Source organism: Pholcus phalangioides, unplaced genomic scaffold (genome assembly GCF_987345545.1).
Source record: "Pholcus phalangioides strain wild (caught in Gottingen) unplaced genomic scaffold, Ppha-v1.0 ptg000016l_1, whole genome shotgun sequence".
Classification (NCBI taxonomy): Eukaryota; Metazoa; Arthropoda; class Arachnida; order Araneae; family Pholcidae; genus Pholcus; species Pholcus phalangioides.
In genome coordinates, this window is record NW_028301609.1 from 9,312,054 (window position 1) to 9,337,771 (window position 25,718).

At 32.7% G+C, this 25,718-nt stretch overlaps 1 protein-coding gene across 1 annotated transcript; it reads right to left on the reverse strand.

The window, feature by feature from the left end:
* Positions 1-4,798: 4,798 nt before the first annotated feature.
* Eno (alpha-enolase) lies at positions 4,799-25,462 on the reverse strand. The gene is made up of 9 exons (XM_089245987.1): positions 25,399-25,462; positions 19,730-19,834; positions 19,385-19,539; positions 15,009-15,078; positions 13,235-13,302; positions 10,111-10,328; positions 8,040-8,396; positions 6,694-6,810; positions 4,799-5,299 (listed from the first exon to the last, which is right to left on the reverse strand). Exons 2-9 carry the CDS (start codon positions 19,812-19,814, stop codon positions 5,068-5,070), a joined length of 1,302 nt encoding a protein of 433 aa, XP_089102113.1. The 5' UTR covers positions 19,815-19,834; positions 25,399-25,462; the 3' UTR covers positions 4,799-5,067.
* Positions 25,463-25,718: the final 256 nt, after the last annotated feature.

Below are 25,718 nucleotides of genomic sequence, written 5' to 3' on the forward strand. Positions count from 1 at the left end.
ACCATCTATGGGCGATTTACTCTACCTTAGTGAAAGTTGTGCCGGAAGTGTAACTGTGTGTGTACCTAAGTCTGAATGCGTATGTAGCGTTGTTTGATTTTTCAATGCCACCATCTATATTCTATATTTCAGAAGTGAAGTGAGTGATATGTTATGATTGAATTACATTTGTGCAGTTTGTAGGTCTGTTGCTCTGTGGCGAGACTTTTTAGCCTTCAACTTCAAGACGCGAGCGAGCCGAGTCGCGTCTTGAAGCTGGGAACCACTGAAAAACAACTTCAGCCGACCACCACTGTGGTGACGGTGGGGTTCGAACCCGGGACCACGTGACGCGAGTCCGTCACTATGACCACCACAGCGGTATTCCCCTTCACTGCAAAGTTAACCTAAAACGGACTACAGTAAAAGATAATTAAAGCATTAATGAAAGAATTCCAGCATTGATGAAAGAGGTAATTCTGAAATCAATGAAACAGGTAATTTTAGTATTAATGAAAGATAATTCCAGAATATTTGAAAGATAATTTCGGCATTGATGAAAGTGATAATTCCAGAATTAATGAAAGCGGTAATTCTGAAGTAAATGAAAGAGGTAATTTCAGCATTAATGAAAAATGAATCTGTAATTGATAGATCATTCCAGAATTAATGAAAAAAATTGTAGAATCAGTGGAAGAGATAATTCCAAAATCAATGAAACATGTAATTTCAGCATTAGTAAAAGATAATTGTAGAATAAATTTAAAAAATAAATATTTAAAATAATTTTAAATATTTATGTTTTTTAAATAATTTCAAATATTTAAAAAGAAAAAATTAAAATTTAATTAAATTTTAAAGTACGTAGTCAATTAAATATTCGTAATGAACAGAACGGCTTATAATTTTGGTCCCGTCAGTGGCCGTTGTTGACAGGTTTTATTGTATAAAATTCTGAAATATGGACGAATGGCAGTTGAAGTTGCTATATCTCCATTTCAGAAGGAAAAAAAGGGATAGACTAAACGTATGTGGGTACATTATATTTGATGAACAGGGACCCCTCATTATGGTGCTTTTAAGGGTATTTATGGCAAATAATTAAAAAAAGTCCGTGCAAAATCATCTTTAAAAAGTAGCCAAAGATGCGGACGAATTCGCTCCGCATAACTTAATTGTCAAAACATCTGTGCGGATGCATTTAGGTTTTGACACATGCGGACGAAGTCCGGACCCGCATGAACATTTCCTAGGTGCGGGGAAATTTCGGCTCGTCTGAAAGGCGCAGTATATTCCAATTGTTAAAACTTCTTCCGGACCCGCATCCGCGTGAAAGGGGCCTAGTCGGAAATGTGGGTCCCACCCACTCCGTCGTTACACCTGAAAATGCAACGGTATTTATTGCAGTTATTGTGTGAGCGTCATCCCAATAAATCTGTCCGCAGACTTGCAGCTGAATCTCGCCATCCATCACGTACAGAAAACATTACACGTTCCCATACAAGATTCAATGCCGGCACGCCATACCAGTTCGAACTGAAAGACAGAGGATTTCGCTAACGAGATGCTCAACATGATTGATGGTTTAGATGTCGCCCGAATATCAGGGGTTGGAAGTGACAAAGTCTATTTCGGAGCAGCAAATTGAGGATTCGGAGCAGATATTTATAAATTGGAGCAGCGAAATTAACAATATTTTAGTTAACCCTCAACCCTTTTCAAAATAAAACAACTGCAGTCTTTTGTTATCAAACATCTTCCATCAGCTCATTTTTTGTTTTTGGGGTTTCAGGCTTTTTGACACCTTGTTTGAAAGCGCGGCTGTCATAAAATTTTTCGCACCAGTCTATTTAAGATGATTTTTGTTTACTGAGGGTACTATTTGCTGTCTGGAACAACAGCCCTTCAAATGAGCTAAAAAGTTTCGATAGTCTTTATATAGATATTATAAATTTTCTATATCAAGTTTTCAATTTTTTTTATGCTCAGAAATTGTTGCAAAATGGGTGGTTGGCGATTCAGCACTCGTTATTTGTCGATTTAACACTCATTATTCGGCAAAGTTTCTAAATTAGCAATCGTAATTCTGACATGTTTTTACTGCCGGAATGAAAATTTTTTTTTCACGCAATGACGATCGACTACAGTAATTTCTGCTGCTTCCAGTGGAGACTTTTTTTTTCGAAAACTGATTCGCATTTGCGCTTTAAAGCTGAAAGATCATTGCAAACCCAATTGCACGATCACGGATATTATTGGGGTTTCGCGATGGAAAGCCCGATAGTTGAAGTACAGTGGAATAAAACACGCTCTTTTCGGAAAGAATAGTGTTTCGCGGCAAGCAGGAACAAAAATTTTTTGACGTCCTTTCCGAAATTCCGGGCATACTGAAGCAAAATTCGCTATTTGGCGCAGAACAATACCCTATTGGAGCAGGATGTTAATTTTGGCGCAGAGTTCCCACCCCTGGAATATGGTTTAGACTAGGCGCATTTTCATCTGGATGGTGTCGTTAAGAGACAATTGGTGATTTTGGGGTACCGAAAATCCACGTGTCTCACGAACGACCACTCCATTGCCCAAAACTTAGCAGCCCAAACGATATCTCCCGCAAAGGCATCATTGGGCCCTTTTTCTTGCGAGAAACGGTGACGACTGACCGGTATATCGCGCTTTAGAAACAATTTTTGCCACTCAACAAGCGTTGGACGATCGACCAGGCACGGCGTGGTTCATGCAAGATGGGGCTCGCCCACACCGTACACAAGCCGTTTTTGACTTTCTGGACGAATACTTCGATGATAGAGTTATTGCGTTGAACTATTCGACAGTTAAGGGAAAAAGCATGGACTGGCCTCCGTATTCACCTGACCCCCTGCGACTACTTTCTGTGGGGCACACTGAAGGACATTGTTTACCGCAAGAATACTTAAACACTCGACGAGCTGGAGGCTATTTGTCAAGCTTGCGTGTCGATTTCCGGTGACACTAGTGTCACTGACAATTTTATCGTTTGCGACATTTGTGTGAAAGGTGCACATTTTGAATCGCTTTTGATGTGAATGCAACTGTCTGCTTGCTGCATTACTATGTACAGCCTACTTATGGTAATGCAACCTACGGCACCATCTATCGGCGATATTTGTAACTAAATTCTTGAGGTTTCTGTACCAGATTTTTTTTTAACACCACTGGTTTTATGCTCTTTTCTATATCACGTTTCAGAGTTATTTATTTTCAAAGTTAGGGGTCCTTCTGTATAAACAGCTGAAAGGCATATATGCTAATGTTTTGCATTAAAAATGCTCTTTTCGCAAAAGTTTTTTTTAACACCACTTGTTCAAGTGCCTTAAAACATTCTCAGCACAGGTGTTACATGCTTTCGCAGAATTTTTTAAAAATTAAACTGCACGAAGCTTGTAACATCACTGAAGGATATCACCTATAGCCATTGGATATACTGCAAAAAGATAATTGCACATGCGTCATCTATATCCAATGGCTACAAATTAGATTGCTTCTTCAGTGACATCAAGAGCTTCGTGTAGAGGCCTTCTGTAAGGGTGTTCTCAGGCAGGGATTACACTGTAAAAGTTTATCTACTAGATTAAGTAGTCAACTACACACAGACAGCGATCTCGTACATCTGTTTAGAGAATAGTATGATCAATACGGGCTTACCAAAAAGCTGGATGCAGGTAGCAATTACTGACGAATGTATTTGGACCAAATCAAACCACACTGCAGCAACCTAGATCAACTAGCAGATTGACAGTTTTCATTGATGCATAGTAACTGATTCAATGCAAATCCCTGAAGCATATCAAATTTTACCAAGAACTACCTTTAATTATGACGATTTATTTACAGCAGTTTTTCAATCATAAATTTTATACTTGTTTACTGGCGATGTGCGCAATATATATATATGACAGCTGCCCATGTATATATTTCTCAAGCTCAATAAATGGTTACGTTCACCCGAGTCCTCTGGGACAATGTGCTTATATCACCAAGTATGACAGCCTGGCATCTTTCGGTTCCTATCACCATAAAAAGTGATAAAATTATCTTTTACAAAACTTGAAAAGAACCAATAAGCCAAATGGTTAAATTCGCTGGAATGTAACCAATACGCTTAATGATTGCATTTTAAGTTTTATTAAAGAACACACCTTTTATGAAACTTTGTATATAATCTTGGCCAGAGGCAAAGCTATAACTTTCTCTAATTGAGTATTTTAGGCCAGGATTACACTATAAAAGTTTGATACAAGATCTTTTATAAAGCATGAAAAATTCAATAAGCACATCGTTACATTCTACCAAATACAACAGGTAATCTTATTGGTTGAATTTTTCAAGTTTTATCAGAGCTTTTACAAAACTTTTATAGTGTAATCTTTGCCTTTGGACTGTCCGTATAAAAATTTAGATTTTTCTATCATGAGACTGCAGTTTTGAGTGGAAAATGGTGATTTATGAAGACATTTTGAAATTTTTACATTGGAACTACCTTTATGATGAACAGTCAAGATAAAGATAATAGACAAGATAAAGACAGAACTGGGATTAACCGGACACCCTGCACATATCAGAAACCCAGTGCACGATTTCCTTATTTTCTAACATGCAAGTATTTAAAAGCAAATTTTAATTCTAGAGTTGTAGATTGAAACTTGCAACCCAAAGCAATGATTAACACTAATAGCTATTTTGCTTTTGGCCAAATTCTCAATATCAAATTTAAAATTGATATTTTTGTTCTAATACAAGTTAATAAAATACATGCATAAACATTGCCAATAATTAAAACAAATCAGTCTGGGAAAGACCTTTAATGACTAGACCTTTCAGTAACTTTGGAACAAGTGTTATCTTTTATTAGGCAATGGAAAACAAAAACCTGTATATAAATTTTAACACGAACAGCTTTAAACAAATATCACTGGCAGTATAACATTAACGGCTACCTGACCACAGCTATGTGAAAAACAAAACACCGGATGAAGAGTGAAACTTGATATAAGAGGGGGGAAAAAGCAATTTCTTGTTGCGAATTGTGGATTGAACAAGGAAACAGACATTTTACACTGGGTGACGGAAATTCTTTCCAGCATACTTCGCCTTTGATCCAAGCTCTTCCTCTATACGCAGAATCTGGTTATATTTTGCCAACCTCTCAGAACGGCAAGGAGCTCCAGTCTTGATTTGCCCAGTGCAAAGTCCAACAACCAAATCTCCGATGAAAGCATCTTCGGTTTCACCACTACGATGAGATACCATGGTACCCCAACCACTTGCCTTGGCCAAGTTATGACTGTTGACAAAAATAAAAATGTAATTAGGAGGTTACTATTGTTTGAAACTTTAGTATACTTAAAATATTTGAATTTCTAATTTCACTGACAACAAGGTCTAAATTAAAGGAGGCAAAATTTAAATGGGAACAAAAAGAAATTTTACAATGACAAGGATAACAAAATCATGTTTGCTGCCCTAAAATCCTAGTTTACAGCTCTAGAATCAAACAATTCATACTATAATTAAAAGCAGTTTTATAACAAGATATTTACTTTGTATCGAAGATTTAATTTTGCATGAGAAATCCTCAATTTACAATAACACTTTATAGTTAAAAAAATTACTTCTAGAATAAAATTAACTTCTAGGCACTAAATGCAACAGGAAAAAGTTTACAAAGAAAAATACGTAGCACTGTGTAATCCAGGACTAGACTATTCAAAAATCTAAGCGCCGGAAAAAAATTTTACCTGAAGAAAAAGGTACAAAATAATGCTTGACTTTCAAGGCCTAGTGACTTATATTAGCAGATATGCTGTGCTATGATCCGACCATTTGTGCTGCTCTTAGCCTACAATTTAATTACAATTTTAGGTGCCTAGTTGCTATGGTGACTTGGGATTTGTCTAGACCTGGTTTAATCTTTATCTGCAGAGATATTCTGAGAGATCAGACTAGCCTTCCAATACGATCTCATAGGTATCAACGCCAATTTTCACTTAATAGAACACCCTTGGTCAAACAGCATGAAAAATCAACCCTGGGACATGGCAATCACTCAATATTTTAGCCATAATTATTTTTTTCTGAAATGAGTTTAGCACATCTACTTGCTTGTAACCCCAGGGATCCAAGAACAACATTTTAAAAACCACTAATATAGGAGGAACCTGTTCACAGGATTCGGGAAGAAAGTCCATGGCAAATCTTGTGAGAGCTGTTATGAAAGAAAAATTATTTAAACCATGTCTAAAAAATAGTTGTTATTCAGAAATCCCTGTTCCGAGATTGAATCCCTTTGGATGAACATTAAGGTCATTTTTTCAAGAAAATGTAGCAGTTGTTCAGAGGTTACTCTTTTATTTGGAGATAATTGATATGGAAGGTTTCACTGTTTTAATTGTGCAAGTGAAATTAAAAACATAACTGTGCATAAATAATGTTAATAATGTTGGATTAAATTAAACAGACCCAGATTTAAGAAATTCAATTTTTACATATGTAAAAATTTAGATGAAATGTAAAAAGGATCTATCACTTGAATGCTGAAAGATTGAGCGTTTAAGTGTTGGATACTGGTGTTATATTTTAATTATTTTAATATTTTTTTTAATATATGGTGTTTATTTTAATATTTTCTTTTATACAATAAATTATTCAATAGCGCCAAGATTCAAGAGATACACTCACGCTTTTATAGCTTCGGTCACCGATCCAATTTGATTCACCTTCAGCAACAAGCAGTTGCAAGCTTTTTTGCCAACAGCAGTCTCGATCCGTTTTGGGTTTGTGACTGTCAAGTCATCCCTAAAACAGAAAAGGCAAAAAGTTAAATACAAATGATCATAATTGAAATATATAGAATGTCTGAAAACCAAATTCTAAAGAAAATTTTATTGATACCCAAGCACATAGGTGCTAGTTCCCAGACTCAAAAAATCTGGGTTTCTGCAGTCACAAAACATTTCAAAGAAAACAAAACAATCAAAAAGGGGAAAAATTAGATTTTATTATTATATGACCAGTCTCCCCTAGGATTTTCCTGTAATTGACCCTACCAACTTGTAATTTCCGGTAGGCTTTGTTTCAAATAAAGCCTACCTGAATTCTTATTCTTTGTTGAAATCATGTCGACAATTTTGAGCTAGAGAAATTAATCTAATTTAATTTACTGCACTAGTCTGTTATCTGGACGAATATTTTAATGTCTATGAAGATATAAGTTCACCCAAAACATTAATATTTACAATTCTATCATCTTTAAGACAAGATTTGTATAACCTTACGAGTTGGTGCTCTTGGGTGCTATTTTTATTAGGCATAAAATAACGTAACTGTCAATCTCAGACTTCTGTCTCAAATTGACGGTTACATCATAGCGATATCTTTGAAAATGGCAACCAGGAATATAGAAAAGATGTTATTTGTCTTTAAAGTGTTCTAATTATAATTTCAGAATATTTGTTATTTTTTTAAATTAACATGATATAAAATTCTTAAGCTGCAAGTTTTTTCAAACTTATTTACCCACAAAGATTAGATTTTTTCATTGCTAATCTTCAGTCATCTCCATCTTTTCACTCAATGGTAATAACCTGCTATAATGCTAAAGACCAAGATTAGATTGTCTTGGCTGTCCCGATAACCAACCAGCTGGACCATAACTCAGATTTTCGTCAGGAGGACAAACTTTACCTTTTACCAAAGTCAAATGCCATAGTTATATAAGTCTTTCTACAATGTTTTAAAACAATATCTCACTGCCCTATCAAGACTGCCTCCTGTTACAGTTACCCAAACAGCCCTCTACTTGTGACTGAATCAGAACAAGCTTCAAGCATAAGATAACAAATCTAACTTTAAAAACCAAGTGATAAAATTGTGGATAGGTAAAAGTTTAAAATTAACAAAACCCCCTGAAATTGATGTGTTTTTACAAATCTATTTCAGACCTAAAACTTTCAGATAATTGTGACAAAACAAGAATTTTCTATTTTTTAATGAACTTTTTTATGAAGAAAAATAATTCAACGTACCCAACAACCTGATTCTGAACTTGAGCACAGTATTTGGTCCACGATTCCCAGTCATCTTGGTCAAATGGATCTTCAATGGAAACAATTGGGTACTGCTTGATCCAATCAAGATAAAGCTGTGCCAACTGGTCAGGAGTTATAAACTTGGATGGGTCAGTTTTTGGATTCTTGAAGTCTAAATCATACTTTCCATCTTTGAAGAATTCAGAGGCAGCAACATCCATACCTATCTCGATCTTGCCAGTGTAACCAGCTGTTTTAATAGCTTCCTGTATGAGTTCCAAGGCTTCTTTGTTTTCTTGAATGTCTGGTGCAAAACCACCTTCATCACCTACACCAGTAGCTGCAAGGCCAAACCTATCAAGAATTAACAGATCCATAACCCTTTCAGACTCAAACATTCATTTTTTGGAATTTAAGATGTTCTTGTATTTTTAATATTAAAAAAGATTTGACATTTATGTTTTAATACTTATTTTTTTTTATAAAATAAACTTTGTTGAAATTTTTTCAGCCAAGATGCGAGATTAAATCTTAAAATTATAGAAAAAATTAAATGTGAAATTTATGTAACGGATCATTTTTTCCCAGAGGCACTTTCAAGGCTTTTAAGATGTGTTCCAGGAGAAAGTTTAATTTTAAATGCTGCCCCCCATGAAAGAGATATGGTGAATATAAACTTTGGGCTCAAGTTTTGAGTTAGCCCACAGACTTTACTTTGGGAGTTGTGTAATCCTTTAAAGAAAAATTCTATAGTAAGATAATGCACAAATGTGTAGGTCACTAAGTCAAAAGTGTAATACAAAAACCAGTTATAAAAAATGAACAAAGTTGTGTAAGTGTTAGTCACAAAGCAAGAAAAGTTTTGTTAACTTCAAAAATCAGTTTAACACTCTTGTTTGAGAAAGGTTTCAACATTACTTTTTCTACACAATATCAATGGAAATTAGGTTAACGAGCAATTCGCATAACTAGCAAAAATTTGAAATCAATTTTGACTGTTAATGTCAAAACTAAAAGTAAAATTTCTGTTCATTATCATAATGCGGGTTTATTATTTTTGCCTTTGTCTACACACGAAGGGTGGATAATAATCTTTCTACAAGCTCCAGTAAACATGCTTGTTTACAGTACAGAACTAGGTGTAATATTTTAACTATGCATATGTGCATTTTTAAAATTTCATTTACAGGAACCACCATTTGTCGAAGAGATGTCCTTGGGACAGGGTTTAAACTAGATAAAAAATTCCTTTAGCAAAAAAGCTAAAATAAGGGAAAGCTTTAGCAAAATGCTACAATGATAATGATTTATGGTTGGATATTTTTGTTTTGTACCTCCTGTACGCATTTTTGTAAAAATGGCTATTACTTCTTTCATATATTGTGAAAAATGCAACCGTAGCTTAAACCCTGCCTTGGGGGGAAAGACCATAGGACTGGAGGTAAATAAGAACAACACGGCCAGGAGTTGATTGTAAATGAACTTACAGATCTCCATTGAATAACAAGCTTATACAAAACATCTAATCTGAGAAAGAGGAGACTTCATTTCCAATGAGATAAGACTGTATAAAATGTGAAAAGCTATGCAGTGTTTCATAGAAAAGAACCACCTATATAAAGCTGTAACAGTGTGCAAACAATTTAAATTCAAGAAATTAAAAATTAAAATTAATTAAAATGGCAAAACAAGTGATATTAGATTCTTATTTAAAGTTGCACAAATGAAAAACAGACAACAGCAAGTTGAATTGTCCTAAACGATGAGAAGACCAAGTTAATTTGCAAAGTTTATTGTAATTTGTTTATTCATGGCATTATTCTATAATTTATTATACTGTATTATATTAAATAACTTGTATTATTGATTTAATGCTATTTTTATTAGTCATTTTCATATGAATGAATAAGCTTGTGAAACAAATTTTATCAGAGTTCTATTATTTCAGATGAGCATGTTAATGAAACAAATTAAGCTCATTAACCAAAGTTCCATTGTACAATAATGTATTGACAGTGAAAATAAAGTAATGTAAAACTATCTGCCATATAATGTCATTGATGCTTACTTCTTCTTGATCACATTTTTTAGATGGTGGTACACTTCACTTCCCATTTTCATAGCCTCTGTGAATGATGATGCTCCAGTGGGAAGAATCATAAACTCTTGCATGGCCAACTTGTTACCTGCATGACTGCCACCATTAATGACATTAAAAGCAGGAACAGGCAGAATTACATCCTTGTTCCCAGCTAGTTCTGCAAGATGTTGGTACAGTGGAATTCCCTAAAATAAAAAGTCAAATAAAATGTCTTGATTTCATCTGCACCAAACATTAGATCATACAATATAGGGTAAAATTGTTTTAATCAGAAATCTACGACATTTTGAAAAACTTTAAAGATCAAATAATTTAAGAAGTATTGCTAGTTGAACATTTTAGGCACAAGAATTGAAATTTAGGTTATTGTTATGACATATTTCAGTGATAAAAGTATTCCACTCAGTTTTTAATGTCATGTACAGCTACTCAAATCGAGTTAGAAATATGTATCCGATATACATGGGATAGGTAAAAGATAGGTGTTTAAGCTATTAAATTCCTTTTGTTAATTATAAAACAAATGCAATAATCTTGGAATATAATCCATTAAAGTTATTTAATTCACTTATAGCCTCAGTGTTATTTTTCAGAGCTGGTATAGAGTTGTCAGCATGGACAATAGCGCTGTGCCAAAAAAAAAAATTCACTTAGAGAAAATTCCAAACAATACTCGACTCTTCAGGGTAAAGTGTATATATGTGGGTAGATATACTATAAATTACAAATATTTTATGCTGCTCGCAGCCCGTAATTTAATTACAAAGAAAACTTTAGGCACCAATATTAATTTTTAATCACTGGCAACCCAGTGCCCAAGATTTGACCAGGGCTGGTCTTTAGTAAAAAGATTTAACCTTTTGCACTTTACTTTTTTCGCTTGGGCAAACTAGCAACTAGATGATTTTCCACATATTTGGTGAATTTCTTACAGCTAACTTAAAATGATTTCACACACAATTTAACATCTAGAAAGTTTTAAATATCTTTATTTTAAATAAAAAAAAAAAGAACCATTGGATTTCTTAAGTTATATCTGAAGATACTTGCAGTCCTGCGGCTCTTGCCAGACTCAAAAACTATTCTTTACAATATTTCTTCAGATTCTGTGTACATTATCCATTCTGAATTTTGTCGTCTGCAGAATCACTGTTTTTTACATTCGCCATCTGTTACCCCGATTTTTCACCTTATACCTTTTACTTCATTGCCATCTTCATCACTGCTTTCTTCTTTTCTATCCTCAAGTTGTCTATGCATGGATGTAATTTCATTCATCAACAAAAATTTTAACTAGTCTTCACTTGAACAGATTCTTTTATTGTATTCCATGCTTATTGGGCTCTAACTTTGAAAATATTTCTATTGCCCGACTGTTGAGTTTGAACAAATGCAAAGAGACATAATATATATAATCTAAAAAAACTTAAGATTAAAGATTACATACGTATAAAACTCTGTCATTGTTTAACACTCATGATGAGATATTGCCCAAATCAAACCTAAATAAACAGCTACCACTTGAATTATCGCGTCAAACCGAGTAGTGACTGAGAGTCACCTCTGGAGTACAAAGGGTTAATATCAAACTAAACAGGTTGGACATTTTAGGAACTTATCTTTTTCATCAGTGTTGAGAGAAATGAGATGGCTATCACATGCACATCAACCCTATTACAGCTCACCAACCCAAGTGCACAGTATAAAATAAAAAGATGTTTAGTCTCACGTTTTATAAATTCTATATCATATTTACTCCAGACTAATTTTTTACCATACAGACCACATTTCATTTTCAATGGTTTCAAATGATTGACAAGTTCCCCACCAAGACCCGGAGAACCCGTGTAATTAAAATAGGCCAAATAAAACTATAGACCGAAATTCTAATTTTTTTTTAAAAAGGCATTTTTGACATACAATAAACAAAAATTTGATAAGTCAATGTTGGCTCAGGTGTGAAAAGTATCCAATTGCAAAACTGTCTCAACCTTTAGTCAGTTTCATAAAATACTAGTACTATAAAAGAAATTGAAAGTTACTTTTAAATTTTAGGCAGTTCCTAAACTAATTAAATAAAAACCTATAGAAAATAATGTTTTCAGCAAACGAATGCTTAACAAAGAATTCATTTTAGAACCCAATGTATCATAGTACTAAATACTAAAAATCAAAAACATTAAATATTTTTTTTAAGGATGTGTGTACTTAAAAACAATTTTAAAATATTTTTCCTTTTTTTTATAAATGTGATAAAGTTTCTTCAAAATTATCTATTTTTGTGCAGTTATGGTATTCCTAATCTTTACCAGGTCAATGGCCAATATACAAATTGTTACAAACAGGATTTGCTGTGCACATCCCAAATAAACTGACGAAAAGACTGCAGGGGGGGGGGGGGGGTATTAACGCATGGACTCACCTGGACACTACTCAGGAGCCTCAGAAAAAGTAGTTGAGTTTTAGAATTTTTCAGGTAAGACCTCAAAAAATCATTTGGCCCGTGGGCCAACGATGCTCTTAAGATGGCCTTGTAAACACCAACATGTGCACCAGCTCTGTTCAAATTTATCTTCCAGTGCCCACAGCCATATGCAATCAGACTGCTTTGTTAAACTAACAAACACTATACATGTTATAATCTATGTCTGGACAGTGAAGTGACCAGCCACTTAATAAAGATCTTGGACTATAGGGTTGGTGAGGTAATATTGCAATCTATTGTATTGTATAGATATATTACATTTATATATTTTTTAAATACCAATAGTCCAGAATGATTGTGTTTAAAAGATCTGACCTACAGCTAGAACCCCAGGTACTAAATCACCAAGATTTTTTTAATGTTTGTGCATAAAATTTTCTATATGCAATTATATATTAAAAAAATCTACAATATTGATTTCATGGCATGTTTGAAAACATGTCAAGTGTTGGAAAAATGAAAGACATTGGACAGTTTTTCCTTCAGAACAAATTTTGATTCCTAGCAATTTGGTCAACACCCAATGATTTGTCAAGCCGTGCTTTAAACACATTTATAAAAATGAACTTTACCAACATTCAATGAAAACTTAAAAGATGGACTCACTTTTTCAGCTGCTCCAGCTTTTGCAACAGCAATAGATACGCCAAGAATAGCATTGGCTCCTAGTTTGGCTATAAATAAAAATAAAGTTAATTGCCTCTAATGCAAATTAAAACTGAAAGGCAGAATATTGTTAAGACAATAAGTTATAAAAATTACTGAGGACAAAATTTGATGACCTAAATGCATTTTTTAGTTAGACTTCACAATTAAAAAGGACTAAATGCCAGATACCAAAGCCATTGAGAAAATATCCACAGGTACCCGATTTCACCTAGATTTTGAGATTGGAACATTATACCAATAGCTGAGGGTGGAGATATAAATAAAAAAACAGACCTAAAACAAAATATTTTATATTGTTTTCTACCAACCTGAATTAAGTAGTTTTTATAATTAACCAAGTTAAAACAGATTACTTTCACCAGAGGAAAGTGTTCGACACACGACTTACATATAGTTTTGCTTTTTAACGTTTACGTTTCTTAATGTTTATTCAGTTTTTGAGGCTATTTTATTAGTTTTTATAAAGTCTTAAAATTTCTTCATGAAATATAGATTAAATAAACCCATTATAGGCAACCTTTGTTCTAAGAGCTTTCATTATCAGTACTGCAACCAGAAAAGTTCACAGCAGCTTGGGGCAAGTAGGCTATTTATTTGGGAATCAACACAATCTTGAACAGACTTGAGTTCACCTTCCATAGTTGCATTGTTTGCTTCAACATGATTTTGAATAATGAATGAAAGGAAACTCAAATTCTGTCAGTTTTAGTTTTAAAAAAAAAATACCCTCGTACATTAATGACACTTAAAATAATAAAATTGAATTCAAAGATGTAGAACAGACAAAAGCCAGTTCCCTAAATAGCCACCAGGCAGTCAAATTGCTAGTGAGCTGGCCTCTGTACGAGAGAAAAATTTACATGAGAATGATAGACAACTCATTAACTCAAATTTCAATTAAAGGCGATTGGAAAGACTAGAATTGTTATGTTGGCAATGGATATTTTGGATTCCTTAGATCAGTGTTTATATGAAAACTAACAGTCTTGGTTTAGCTGAAAATTTGTTATTTTATTGAAAATATATTTGTCATCCTGAACTAATCAGGAGATACTCGCATACCAGAACCAGTCTAACAAAAACAGTCAGAAGTAAAAATTTAATCATCCATGTAACAAATAAATTCTTACAAATTTTAGTCAGTCAATTTTTAAATCCTTCCGAAGAGAAACTCCCTTTATTCTCATCTTCTCCATGTTAAAAAAAATAGTGTTGAGTTGAATTTATCTTGCATGATCATTTTATGGAACCAATTAATCAAAAATTATATTGACCAATGGACATTTGTATAAAATAAATCCATTTTCTCCATCGAGAAAGACAGGTTGAGTAAAATGATTTACATAATGACAATGTTTATCTACACTATTTGCTATTAATCAGTTTAAATTCCGTCAGACCAAAAAAATCTAGTCAGACTTTGAAAACAAACTTAAAAATAAAATTATGTGAATGAGCGAGTTCTTAGACTTTGACCACAGAACATTAATTTTTTAACTAATCCTAAATAAAAGACTAATTTTGATAGTCTCCCCATACCAAAAGTTCCTTTCCCAAAGTTTTAAATTAATCACATGGTTATTGGTTGCCTAATCAAATTTTTTTCAAAAATATATTTGATGTCATTTCACAAGTATCAGACAATGTTAGGAAAAATAGAATACAAATTATGATTGGCAAGTAATTTCATTAAGATATTTAGGATACATACATTTGTTTTCTGTTCCATCCAGAGCAATCATGAACTCATCAATCTCTTTCTGTTGTGATGGCGAGAAGTTCTGCAAAAGTAACATTAAGTTTTATTTGAATATGCTCATGAATATAAAATATGATAATTAACTTAAAATAAAGACTTAAATAAAACTTCAAATTACTAGAAAAAGTAATATTAGTCATTGAAAGGAATCTTGCTTAGCTTTATACATCTCCAAAAATATAAGGGACTTGAACCCTAGTCTGTTTGCCGGATGGGTAAAGCACCTGTCTAGCAAACGAGACCACTATCTGGTAGCCTATATCATTCACGAATTATTGTTACTGCTGTCTATGTACGGAGACTTTCAATATATATGTTCCAAGGGAGAAATATTCTATATCTGGTTTCCATATCTTAATTGGTAGAGCATTCATCTGGCAAATAAAACTGGAGTTCAAGTTCCCGTGAGAACAGATGAATTTTCTTCCTTGTAATCATCTCCAAAAATATAACCGGTTTTTCAAGGAATCTTGTATTAACAAGGAAGGTATTTCTATATATACAGTTGGACACATAACATAGATATGGGAAAACTTTGTTATAAAATTTATAGGACATATGAATTTTCATATATCACTTAAAGTATGAAAACCAGTTGAAAATTCATTATAGGCAAACAATGAGAATTTATTCTTATTTAAATCTTATCTGAAAATTTAGATTTTCACAATATTTAGCTACAGCTGAAATTTTTTTCTTGGAAGACATTCTATTCTAGTAATTTTTTGTAAAATTTTATTTTTTACAGTTCTGCATCGAGTCCCGTTTTGCTTGAAGAATATGTCTTGGAAAAGAAAGGTTATTTTTTATTCTCTAACCTCCAAAACACATGCCTTTTTACTTTGTCTACCAAGTTTCAGAATTGGGATGCTTCCCACAGCATTTATCACAAGTCAAAGTGGCCTCAGAATTGACTTACTCAGAAAGTTTCTTACGTAAAAAACTATTCAAAACATCCACAGGTGTGGAACACTTCCAACGCCTCTTGTTTACCACTTTTTAGCTTCGAACATTGGTTGCAATATTGTGATAATGTCATATGTGAGTAAATTTTTAAAATGTTCAAGCACAGCACTTTCTATTGCTTTCAAAATTAAAAATTAAAGTTAGTCAGCTTAAAGCCAAAAACGGACAAAAAGTATCAGAAATTTAAGATTACATAAAGTTTTTGTTCTTTAAAATCATGAATAACAGAGGAATTTAAAATTCCAATATTAAGAGAAGAATCTAGTGGTAATCTGGACATCTGTAAGATCCAGAGAACTCTTACTGATATGAAAAAAACTTAAATTTAAAAAATAAGGAAATACTATATATAAGCATGTTTTATACTGAACAGGATATCCCCCTCCCACCCCAAAGAAAAGACTTTACATTTAGCATGCTTATCAAGCAAATATGTTTTAACACAAAACATTCAACATCCAAAATCAGAAAGGAAAAATAAACTAATGATCAAAATACTTTTGTCCACATGTTTAATTATATACAATGAAATTTCATATGCAGAATTAATTTTCATAACAATTTTTAAATGTATTTATATTAAAAAATAAGCATGGGCTTATAAATTATGTTTAATATATTTAATCACACCGTTTCCCAAGCCAGTATGGATACAAGTTTTTTTGCATACAACAAAAAAAATTTACTGTTTTTTTAGACTTTGTATATTAATTTTATATATCAATGCTTTATTTCAAGTAATCAGTCATCAACAGGACTGAAGTTACAAAAAATATGAGCTCAGTCACCAACAGGACTGAAGTTACAAAAAATATGAGCTAAGTCCCCAAAAGGAGGTTTTGTATTAGTTCATCCATTACAGACTGAAAATTTAATGACAGGTGATAATTTGCATATAACAATTTCCATATGAATTTACAACACAATTTTCCCTTGAAATTCAAGGTTTTTCAAAACGTGTTCTGGGACCACATAGATTACTGTAGAACTATCAGTTATAAACTCTGCTCCAATATATATACCTGCAATTTCATTTTTAAAAATGTTTTTCAAGCTTAGATCCAAAATACACGTATCTAACTTGAATGGTCTTTAAGACCATTCAAGATATTGCTGACCTAAAGATATTGCCCAAATTAAAAACCTTTAAAAAACACGTGTTCACGTACAATAAACAAAAATTTGACTAGTTTTGGCTCTGGTTTGAAGAGGTTACAATTATGTTCATAATGAGTTTGGATTCAGTCCCAATTGGTTCTTTTACATGTTGAAATAATTCACTTATTCTGTGAAAAACCAAGTTTGTTTCATTTTAACTTGAGCTCCAATTATTTTTAAAAACTATTTACATCCATTAAATATACTCAATTTCTTACTATAATGGAAAACATGTTGCTTAAACAGTTCTTTGTATATTGGTATCACAAAAACCATAGATTTTTAAGTTAGACTTTACAGGTTATAATTTAATTTTAGAAAACTTTGTGCAGATCCAAAAACCAGACAAATATAAATAAGATATTTTTAAAAACAAAGCAAGAATTCCTTCCCCTTTTAGAAAAACAGTGTGCTGATTGGCAATGGCTATATCACAGCATCAAAGGTGCTAATTATTACCAAACAGCAAGGCACATACCTGTCGTCGTTATACCCAAATAAAATAACTATTGGACTAATTTAAAAAAACAGAACTAGAAATAGGCCCATGATCATCCAGGCCAAGTCACTTAGGCAAATTATCTTTCCTTGCCAAAAAGAAACATGATTTGGCATAATAGATATAGACATGACCACTCAGAGAGGACCATCTTGGGATGGTTTTATAATTGTCAATTGCCTAGGTAGTAATTTCACAATGAGTACAAATTTAGATATGTATCGCCATTTTAAAGAAAAAATTATAATGAAAAGACTTTCTTAAAACAGTGGTTAAGTGTGGTTCGTGACTCCTGGGGGTCCACAAACTAGGAGGTTGTGAGATTCTCTAAGACAAAAATGTTTCCGAGTAAAGTTTATTTTTCACAACGCAAGTAAATATGAAAATTTAAAAATACCTCAACTCAGATGAACAAATACTTACTATATGTTTATATATTTATATAATGCAATTTTATCAAATTTTACATGTACAGTAATCGATAGATCAATTCTATGTTTACAGAATAGGAATTCTAACGATTCTTTATGAATTTAAAACATTTTTAAAAATTTATACAAAATGAATGAGCAATACAAATATATAAAGGAGATGCCTAAATTTTATATTATGAATACTAATGCATCGCTTATAAAGCTCTTGATTAAATGAAGACATTGAAAATTAAGAGGGCTGAAAAATATTGGGAAGAGATTAAAATTATTGTGGGCTTCAACCAGGCAGTCCATTATAATAGCAAATACTTCTATAGTTCAAAAATTTTACATAATAAATCAAGGGTGGTTGTAACACAACCATGAAAATGTTATGAATATTCAAGTAATAACAAATCAATTAAAAATTATTCTTCCTACAAAAAGAACCCGAAAATATTTTTGTACTGGGCCCTGCGATTAGTAATGGTGACAGTTTGATTACCCACTGCATCATTACGACACGCAAGATATGTACCCAGTGTTAATTTGTTCTGTTGATGACACCCCTTACAAGATTCAAAATTAAAAAACATGTGGGTAGTTTGAAATTCCATTTAATTAACAGAACAGTTTTATATCAAAAAATAATTTGACTTTATTTATTACCAATTATGGAGATTAAAATTTTATCTTATGGGAAAGGGGCACCATTAAAATTGTCAAAAGAGGGGGTCTCTCTAAAAATTTTAGAACCACTATCCTGAAAAATTTTACCCTAAAGCAAGGATTTTTTCAATCACTCAAAATTCTGGCAACATAATTTTTCCAGGAGTGATAGAATATAAATTCAAGAACATCCTGAAAAATCCAAGAAACTTAACAGCTATGCAACAGAGTCTGGTTTATATAGTAAAAGATATTCTACCACCATGGTTCTTTAATGCACAGGTTTGATATGATAATAAAAAAAAATTTTCCCTAAAACCAAATCTGATCTGTAATAAATATCAGTATGGCGATACGACTAGAATTGGCGTGCAATAAAATAGTCAGCAAAAAATAAAAAATAAAATACTGTACATGCATTAAAACATTGAGAAAAGACAATATGTTCAAAAAACAAATAGGGATATAATACTTTTATAATATAGGGATATTTAACTTGTAAAAGTAAATTAAGGGCACATGCATCCATGCAACTTTGAAGATTTAATTCTGTAGCAATCATAAAAATAACAGATTCTAAATATTTAAAAATCAAATGCATCTAAAAAACATGGGTAACATACCTTTTTCATCAGTTCTGGAACAATCACATTGTTCACGTTGGCAACAGCTTTCAACACGCTTTTTCCATGGTAGGAGTTTTTATCCCCATCTCGCATTTCAAGAGCTTCATGGACACCGGTTGAAGCACCACTGGGAACGCCAGCCCTGAACAAGCCTGTAAAAATATTTAACTTTATCCACAAGAAAACCAAATTAAAAAATATACACACAGGAGATTCACTTATAAACGCATTTAAAATTGTTATTTTACAAATACAAAGGTAACGTAAAATACCCGAAAATGTTTATAAAAGAATTAATTTTTACTCATTAAAATTTAAAAATACTTATTCGAAAAGAATTACCTTTATCAGTGGTCAAGTCAACTTCCACAGTGGGGTTACCTCTGCTGTCGAAGATCTGACGGGCAAATATTTTTTTGATAGGCATGATTTCTTTATCTTGCTTGTCTAAAAAAAGAAAAACTGAATGATAGTTACAAGTAAAAATTTATTTTTACATACATCAGGAAAAAATTAAAATGTATCAATCAAGATTTAATACAGTCGCATTATAAATTTTATTATAACCATCTCTCATTTTTACGACAAATGATCACTCTGCTCTTGTATAATATTGTTCGCCTGTCCTAACACTTATATGCAACTCCAGAGATAAATTTTTATTTTGAAGTAAAATTTGATTACCAGAATGCAGATTGTATATACACACATATCTGTAAAAGTTTATCTTACTTACACTATGTTGGATCTACATATGTATAATTAATATGCATTCTTTATACAAATCTAATTTTAGATCAATAGTCGTAAAATTTTACATATATACACCAAACAAGGGATTGAATAGGAAACTTTAAAAGTTTGCCAGCACAGGAAAAATACCTACATAAAAAACTGTCGGGCAACAATGGTTCCTAGACTTCAATCACTTTCACAATGTTTATTTTGATTACAGTGGTTCCCTAGCAATGCATTCCAGATATGCATTTCTTTTTATAATGGGTTGTCACTTCAATCTTCTCAGTAATTGAAAACCTAGACTGAGCATTATAGCTAGTTGTATTATACAATATACATGTCCCCACCCATGTAGACTATCTTTTAATCTCCAATACATGGAAATGCAAAAACTATACCCAAAGATAAAACCGAACAGAAATAGAAAATAAACTTATTTTCAGAATGCCTACTATACTAAGTTTAATAGCCTACAAGAAAAGAATTGTTCAAGATTAGAGAATTTGAGTATCCTCGTGCTACAAGTTACGCATGCCACAGGTTGGCCAGCCCTGATATAGATTATCTTTATAGAAGATATCTAGGATTTTTACTATATATAGACCTATTTATTCTAAATCACAAAAGCTGCTTTATGATATATACTCAGAATTACAAGGATGATTGTTACCTGTGACAATCTAAAAAGAATTAAAAGAAAAACAGATTCACAGTGGAAACAAGGCTATTTAAAAAGTATCATGGACTCCTGGGCCAATTGATTTTTCCAAGGCCCTACCAAACAAATTCCCGAAAATTTCAAATCGGATGTCATTTTTAGAAGGTCCCTATGTCATGCCCAGGTAGGACAATGCCTTAAGACAGCACTGGGTGGAAAAGGTATTGTATCGCTTCACGTGTGTGGTCTAGAGCGCTTACCCGGCAAGTGAGAGGACGATGGTTGAATTCCCTGTATAGACAGTTGAATTCTCTTTCCTAAATATATCTTCGCAACACCCAGCCGTTCAAAACTTTCATGAGAAGTATCAAACAAAAAATAAAAACTTAAATCAAGACCTTGCTGTAGGTCTATACTATATAGCAACCATCTCCAACCTGTTGCTCAAATACCATGGCGCTTCCTGAAACATTAAGAGTACCCACTTTAATATTTGTGAGCCTTGATACTTTGATTTTAAATACCCTGTAAAAACTATTCCAACATTATACTTTCATGAGAACGTAAAATGTTATATTTCCACTGTGTATTCCACTCTATTTCCACAGAGGAATACAGACAAGATACACGTCTGGTTTAATAATCATTGAGATTTACGTTAAAAATATTTTCCTGCTTAGGTTTTTCAGAAAATATAAACGGGATCTACTGAAGGTTAACCTCTAACAGCAATCCCAAAATATCTAGCCTTATTTCAACAATCTTAAGTCCTGCCAGCTCTTTAAAAGAAAACTATTTGATATGTTTTCTCCCTCATCCTGTCAGTCAACTGCCAGTAAATTGAGACTAAAATTATATAGCATGAGACACTAATCTTTTTGGAATTGTATGGAAATATGCATGTAGTTTTATTCTGTTTCGGAAACGAAAGCATTTATCTCTGAACAAGATCAGTAAAAAAAAATATATTCTTAAAAATAAAAAAAATTTGTAGAAGGTTGCGATTTCCACTATAGTAATTATAATAGATCAGGAAAATTTTAAATACTTGAAAAGTTTAAACAAATAATCGAAATCAATTAACACGAACACTGAAACAAATAAAATTAACTTTTTACTAGTGTTTAATTCAAAGAGTTTTAAAACTACACCTTCCCATATAAAAACACTGCAATTTATAAACTGAATCAGTTGGTCAAGTACCTAATAAATAATAGTCTTCTGATTATCTAAATGAAACAAACTAACGAGTTATACGAAAAAAACGTTATAGGTATATATTGCTATAGGCATACATACAGGACCTTCTCGTCAGAGCCACCAAAATGTTCGACAAATCTAAAAAATTTATACCAAGAAATTTTTACCTAATGAAAAAAAAAAATGTTTTGATTTTTCAAGACATAAGATACTTTTTAAGTTCGTAGATATACTGCTATAAATTCCAAACATTTTATGCTGCTCTCAGCCAGCAATATAATTACATAAAAATTTTAGGCACTAATATCAATTTTCTAATTGCCATGGCAAGCTCAATTCTAGGATTTGTTCAGCTTTGTTTTAGGCCAGTGTCCCCTACAACCTTTTTGATATTGTGCACCCCCTCCCCCACACCATCAGGTTGATTTTGCACCACTCCCATAAAATTCAAAATATTTTATAATTTATATACAATTTAATAACTTACAAGATTTTACAATATATTATTCAAGCAATGGTAATAAATAAAAACACCACAGACTACAAAATTATTATTCTTGAAAACAAGTGGCAATTTCTAAATGGTTTGAAGATTAACAGTAGCAATTATAATGCAGATGAAAGAAGTTTTTTTAAACTGCTCAAAAGGGTTTAATTTCTATCAAATAGACTCCTCCAAGATTCGACTTCAAGGAAACAGACTGTACCCGAGACAGTTTAATATCCAAAATAAGAATGAATTGCTTTTCCAAATATTTTACAATATTTGATTTAGACTTGATAATACAAATGATTCAATACAGTGAGAATTTTTACCCCTAATTATTATAATTTATACTGTGGAGATAATTTATAATTGTTTTTTATTAAGGTATAAGTTATGACATTTAAAAAAAAAACACGAAATTCTATAAATATTTGTTTTATTTACAATTGAAATATGTTTGCACTAAACATTTTTTATTAATTTACTCTAAAACAGTTCTCTTATAATTGATCAATATATATTTAAGATACATTTTACTTTTTGAAAAAAAAAAAAAAGTTTTACTTAAAATTACGGGACAAATGTGCATTTTGATATTTCAGTCTAGTAATTTTTCAGGAGCAGTCAATAAAAAAGATTCAGGTTCTCACTCATTCGGGACCAGAGATCATTTTTGTTCATTATATTTCTGCCCAGGAATTCTTGGAATAGACGTTTTGTCATAAATCAATATTATAGAAACTTGTTAAAGATAAATTTAAAAAAATTTTAAACCTAAAATGTAAGTTACAGCTCACAAATGGGAGCTATAATATAAAAGTTTTAAATAAACTAAATAACCCTATACAAAAAAACCAGGACAATTTCTTTAAAAGTAAAAACGTACTATCAAATGAATTTTGTTGGATAAACAATGTGTGCAGCTATGGACTTTAAAAAGAGTTTATTCTCTAGGGTGAAACCTTTTCAGCTTCTCACCAGGGTCATCTTTAAAAGGCAGGCAAGTGAGCTCTAAGCTAAAAGATTACAACTATTAATCAGATTTGTAATGCATATTAGGAAATTATTTGGCCATAGAAGAAAGCCCATCGCATCTGAGGGGAGTCTTAAAAAAAGTTCTACTGTACTATAATTTTCTTAAAGTACTTATGTTAATTTTGATAGGCTAGTATTTCCAGCCTTAAAAAATATATTCTGGAACCTTTCTTATAAGCCCAAGTAATGTGGTGGTAAAATGCTCGTCTACCACAGTGAAAGCTGCCACCAGATCTTGGGTTCAAACTAGACAATGAATATAGATAAGATATTTTCTTTAATGACCTTGAGACGACCATCAAGAGATTCATTCATCCAACACCTTTATTTTTAACCCAACTCTAATGCCAGTAAATTGCAGTGTAGCAATATGGCGAGAGTTGTGTGGAGAAATAGAATACTTCTTTGCCTGGGAGACACCCATGGTACTATTTATATTAAATACATGGCTGGTATTTTCTAATCAATTTATATTCTGAAAACTTGACCAAATCTCATTCATGAAAACCACCACCCATGCTTACTTGATCAAATATCTAATAAGCAGTGTTCTTTTACAGACTACTCCAATTACTTTGAAACTTGAGCACCTCCATGCAAAAATCTAAATACATTGCAATTAACCTATATTCTATATAGACATAGGTGAAGGGCTTTCTCAACATCATGGCCATCCTACACATACTTTTTTACCAATTTAAACTCTCCATAATAACCAGATTTTATGAGCCCCATCCCACATGCTTTAATTATGCACTGCCTTGTAGGAAAGGACTTTATAGTGAACTTTAACCTAGATTAGAACCTACCAAACATTAGCAAGACAGGTTTGTTTATTCTTACCATTTTGTAATAGATCTTCGATGAAGGAATGCCACACTGAAATCCCAAATAAGTAACATTGATATACATACATTAACACATCACAAAATACCTATAGGAACTAAACATCATAGTCACTGGGCAAATGGTTCTTTGAGACAGCCTGCACCCAATTTAGGACAATGGGCATGCGTCTCATGATCCTGTCACAGACCCACCCTATATGACCGGAAGGCGGAAGGTACTTTTCTAACTTATCTGGTTATGAATTTCAAAAGTCGAGAGACCCTATTTACTCCTCCCCGCTTTAATAAGGCACGGCCTGTGGCAGTAAAGTCTTAATATCATGAGCCCCTGGGCCAAATTATCTTTCCCGAGGCCCTATATACCAGGCAAGTTTACATGCTTACGATAATTTCAACCAGATCTAATTTTCGAGAGATCCCTGTTCACTTGAGGGCTCCGGTGGACTCATTCGTTAAGACGGCACTGGCCAGTGGTGCACCTTATAATGAACTTTAACCAAGATAGTTCTACTAAATATTAACAAGAGATATTCGTTCATTTCTCACCACTTTCTAACAGATCTTCGATGAAAGAGAAAGTCACGCCCAAGTCCCACATAATAAAAAAAAATACGCGACACTTATTACTGGTGTGGAAACATTAGCAACGCATTACAAAGACACGTAATCACTCGATCTTCTCATCAGTGAGGAATCCGATCCATCAACGCGAATGTTCTAATAACCATCTCGTTACCACGGTAACCACGATTAGAATCCACAACGAAACTAAAAATTAATTTGAAACTATAGTTTCTATTGAATAAAATATTTTAAATATTGAGCGACCCGGTCACTTTTTTTTTTCTCCAAGTACTTTCCTGTCAGTCACGTTACCGCTGATGACAAGGTCAAAGTAAAGTCACAATCCCGGGACCGCATGCCGAAATCGAAAGGGAGAAAAGAAAAACCCCATTAAATTTAAAAATTGCAATTTATAAAAAAAGAACTTAAATTATAAATTGATTAAATAATTTATTTAAATGGAGCATTTAAATGTCCTCACCCAAAGATTTCAACGTAGAATGTCTTTCCCTTCCGGTGTCTAGAACGACGTCTCACCAGCTGCTGGACGTGAAGTGAACCGCTGAAGGGCAGATCAAAGGAGAACCAAGAGCAAAGAGGTAATTCGAACGAACAGCGCTCAGCCAATCGGAATCATCTTCGGAATAAAAAAACTTCTCACGGACAACGATTGGTCTTCTTCTATAGCTATGTGACATTACGTCACTGATATTTACATTTACTGAGTTAAAATATCACTATTATCACTCTTTTTTCTCCAAAAAAAGATGAATTTCATAAAAAATTTGATTTTTTCAACTT

Bases quoted from the DNA above. Each gene is read 5' to 3' on its own strand.
- Eno (XM_089245987.1), bottom strand. From the start codon at position 19,814: ATGCCTATCAAAAAAATATTTGCCCGTCAGATCTTCGACAGCAGAGGT. The intron at 15,079-19,384 runs GTATGTTACCCA...TTACTTTTGCAG, and splicing joins TTCCAGAACTGATGAAAAAG to AACTTCTCGCCATCACAACA. The intron at 6,811-8,039 runs GTACGTTGAATT...TTTCTGTTTTAG, and splicing joins GTTCAGAATCAGGTTGTTGG to GGATGACTTGACAGTCACAA.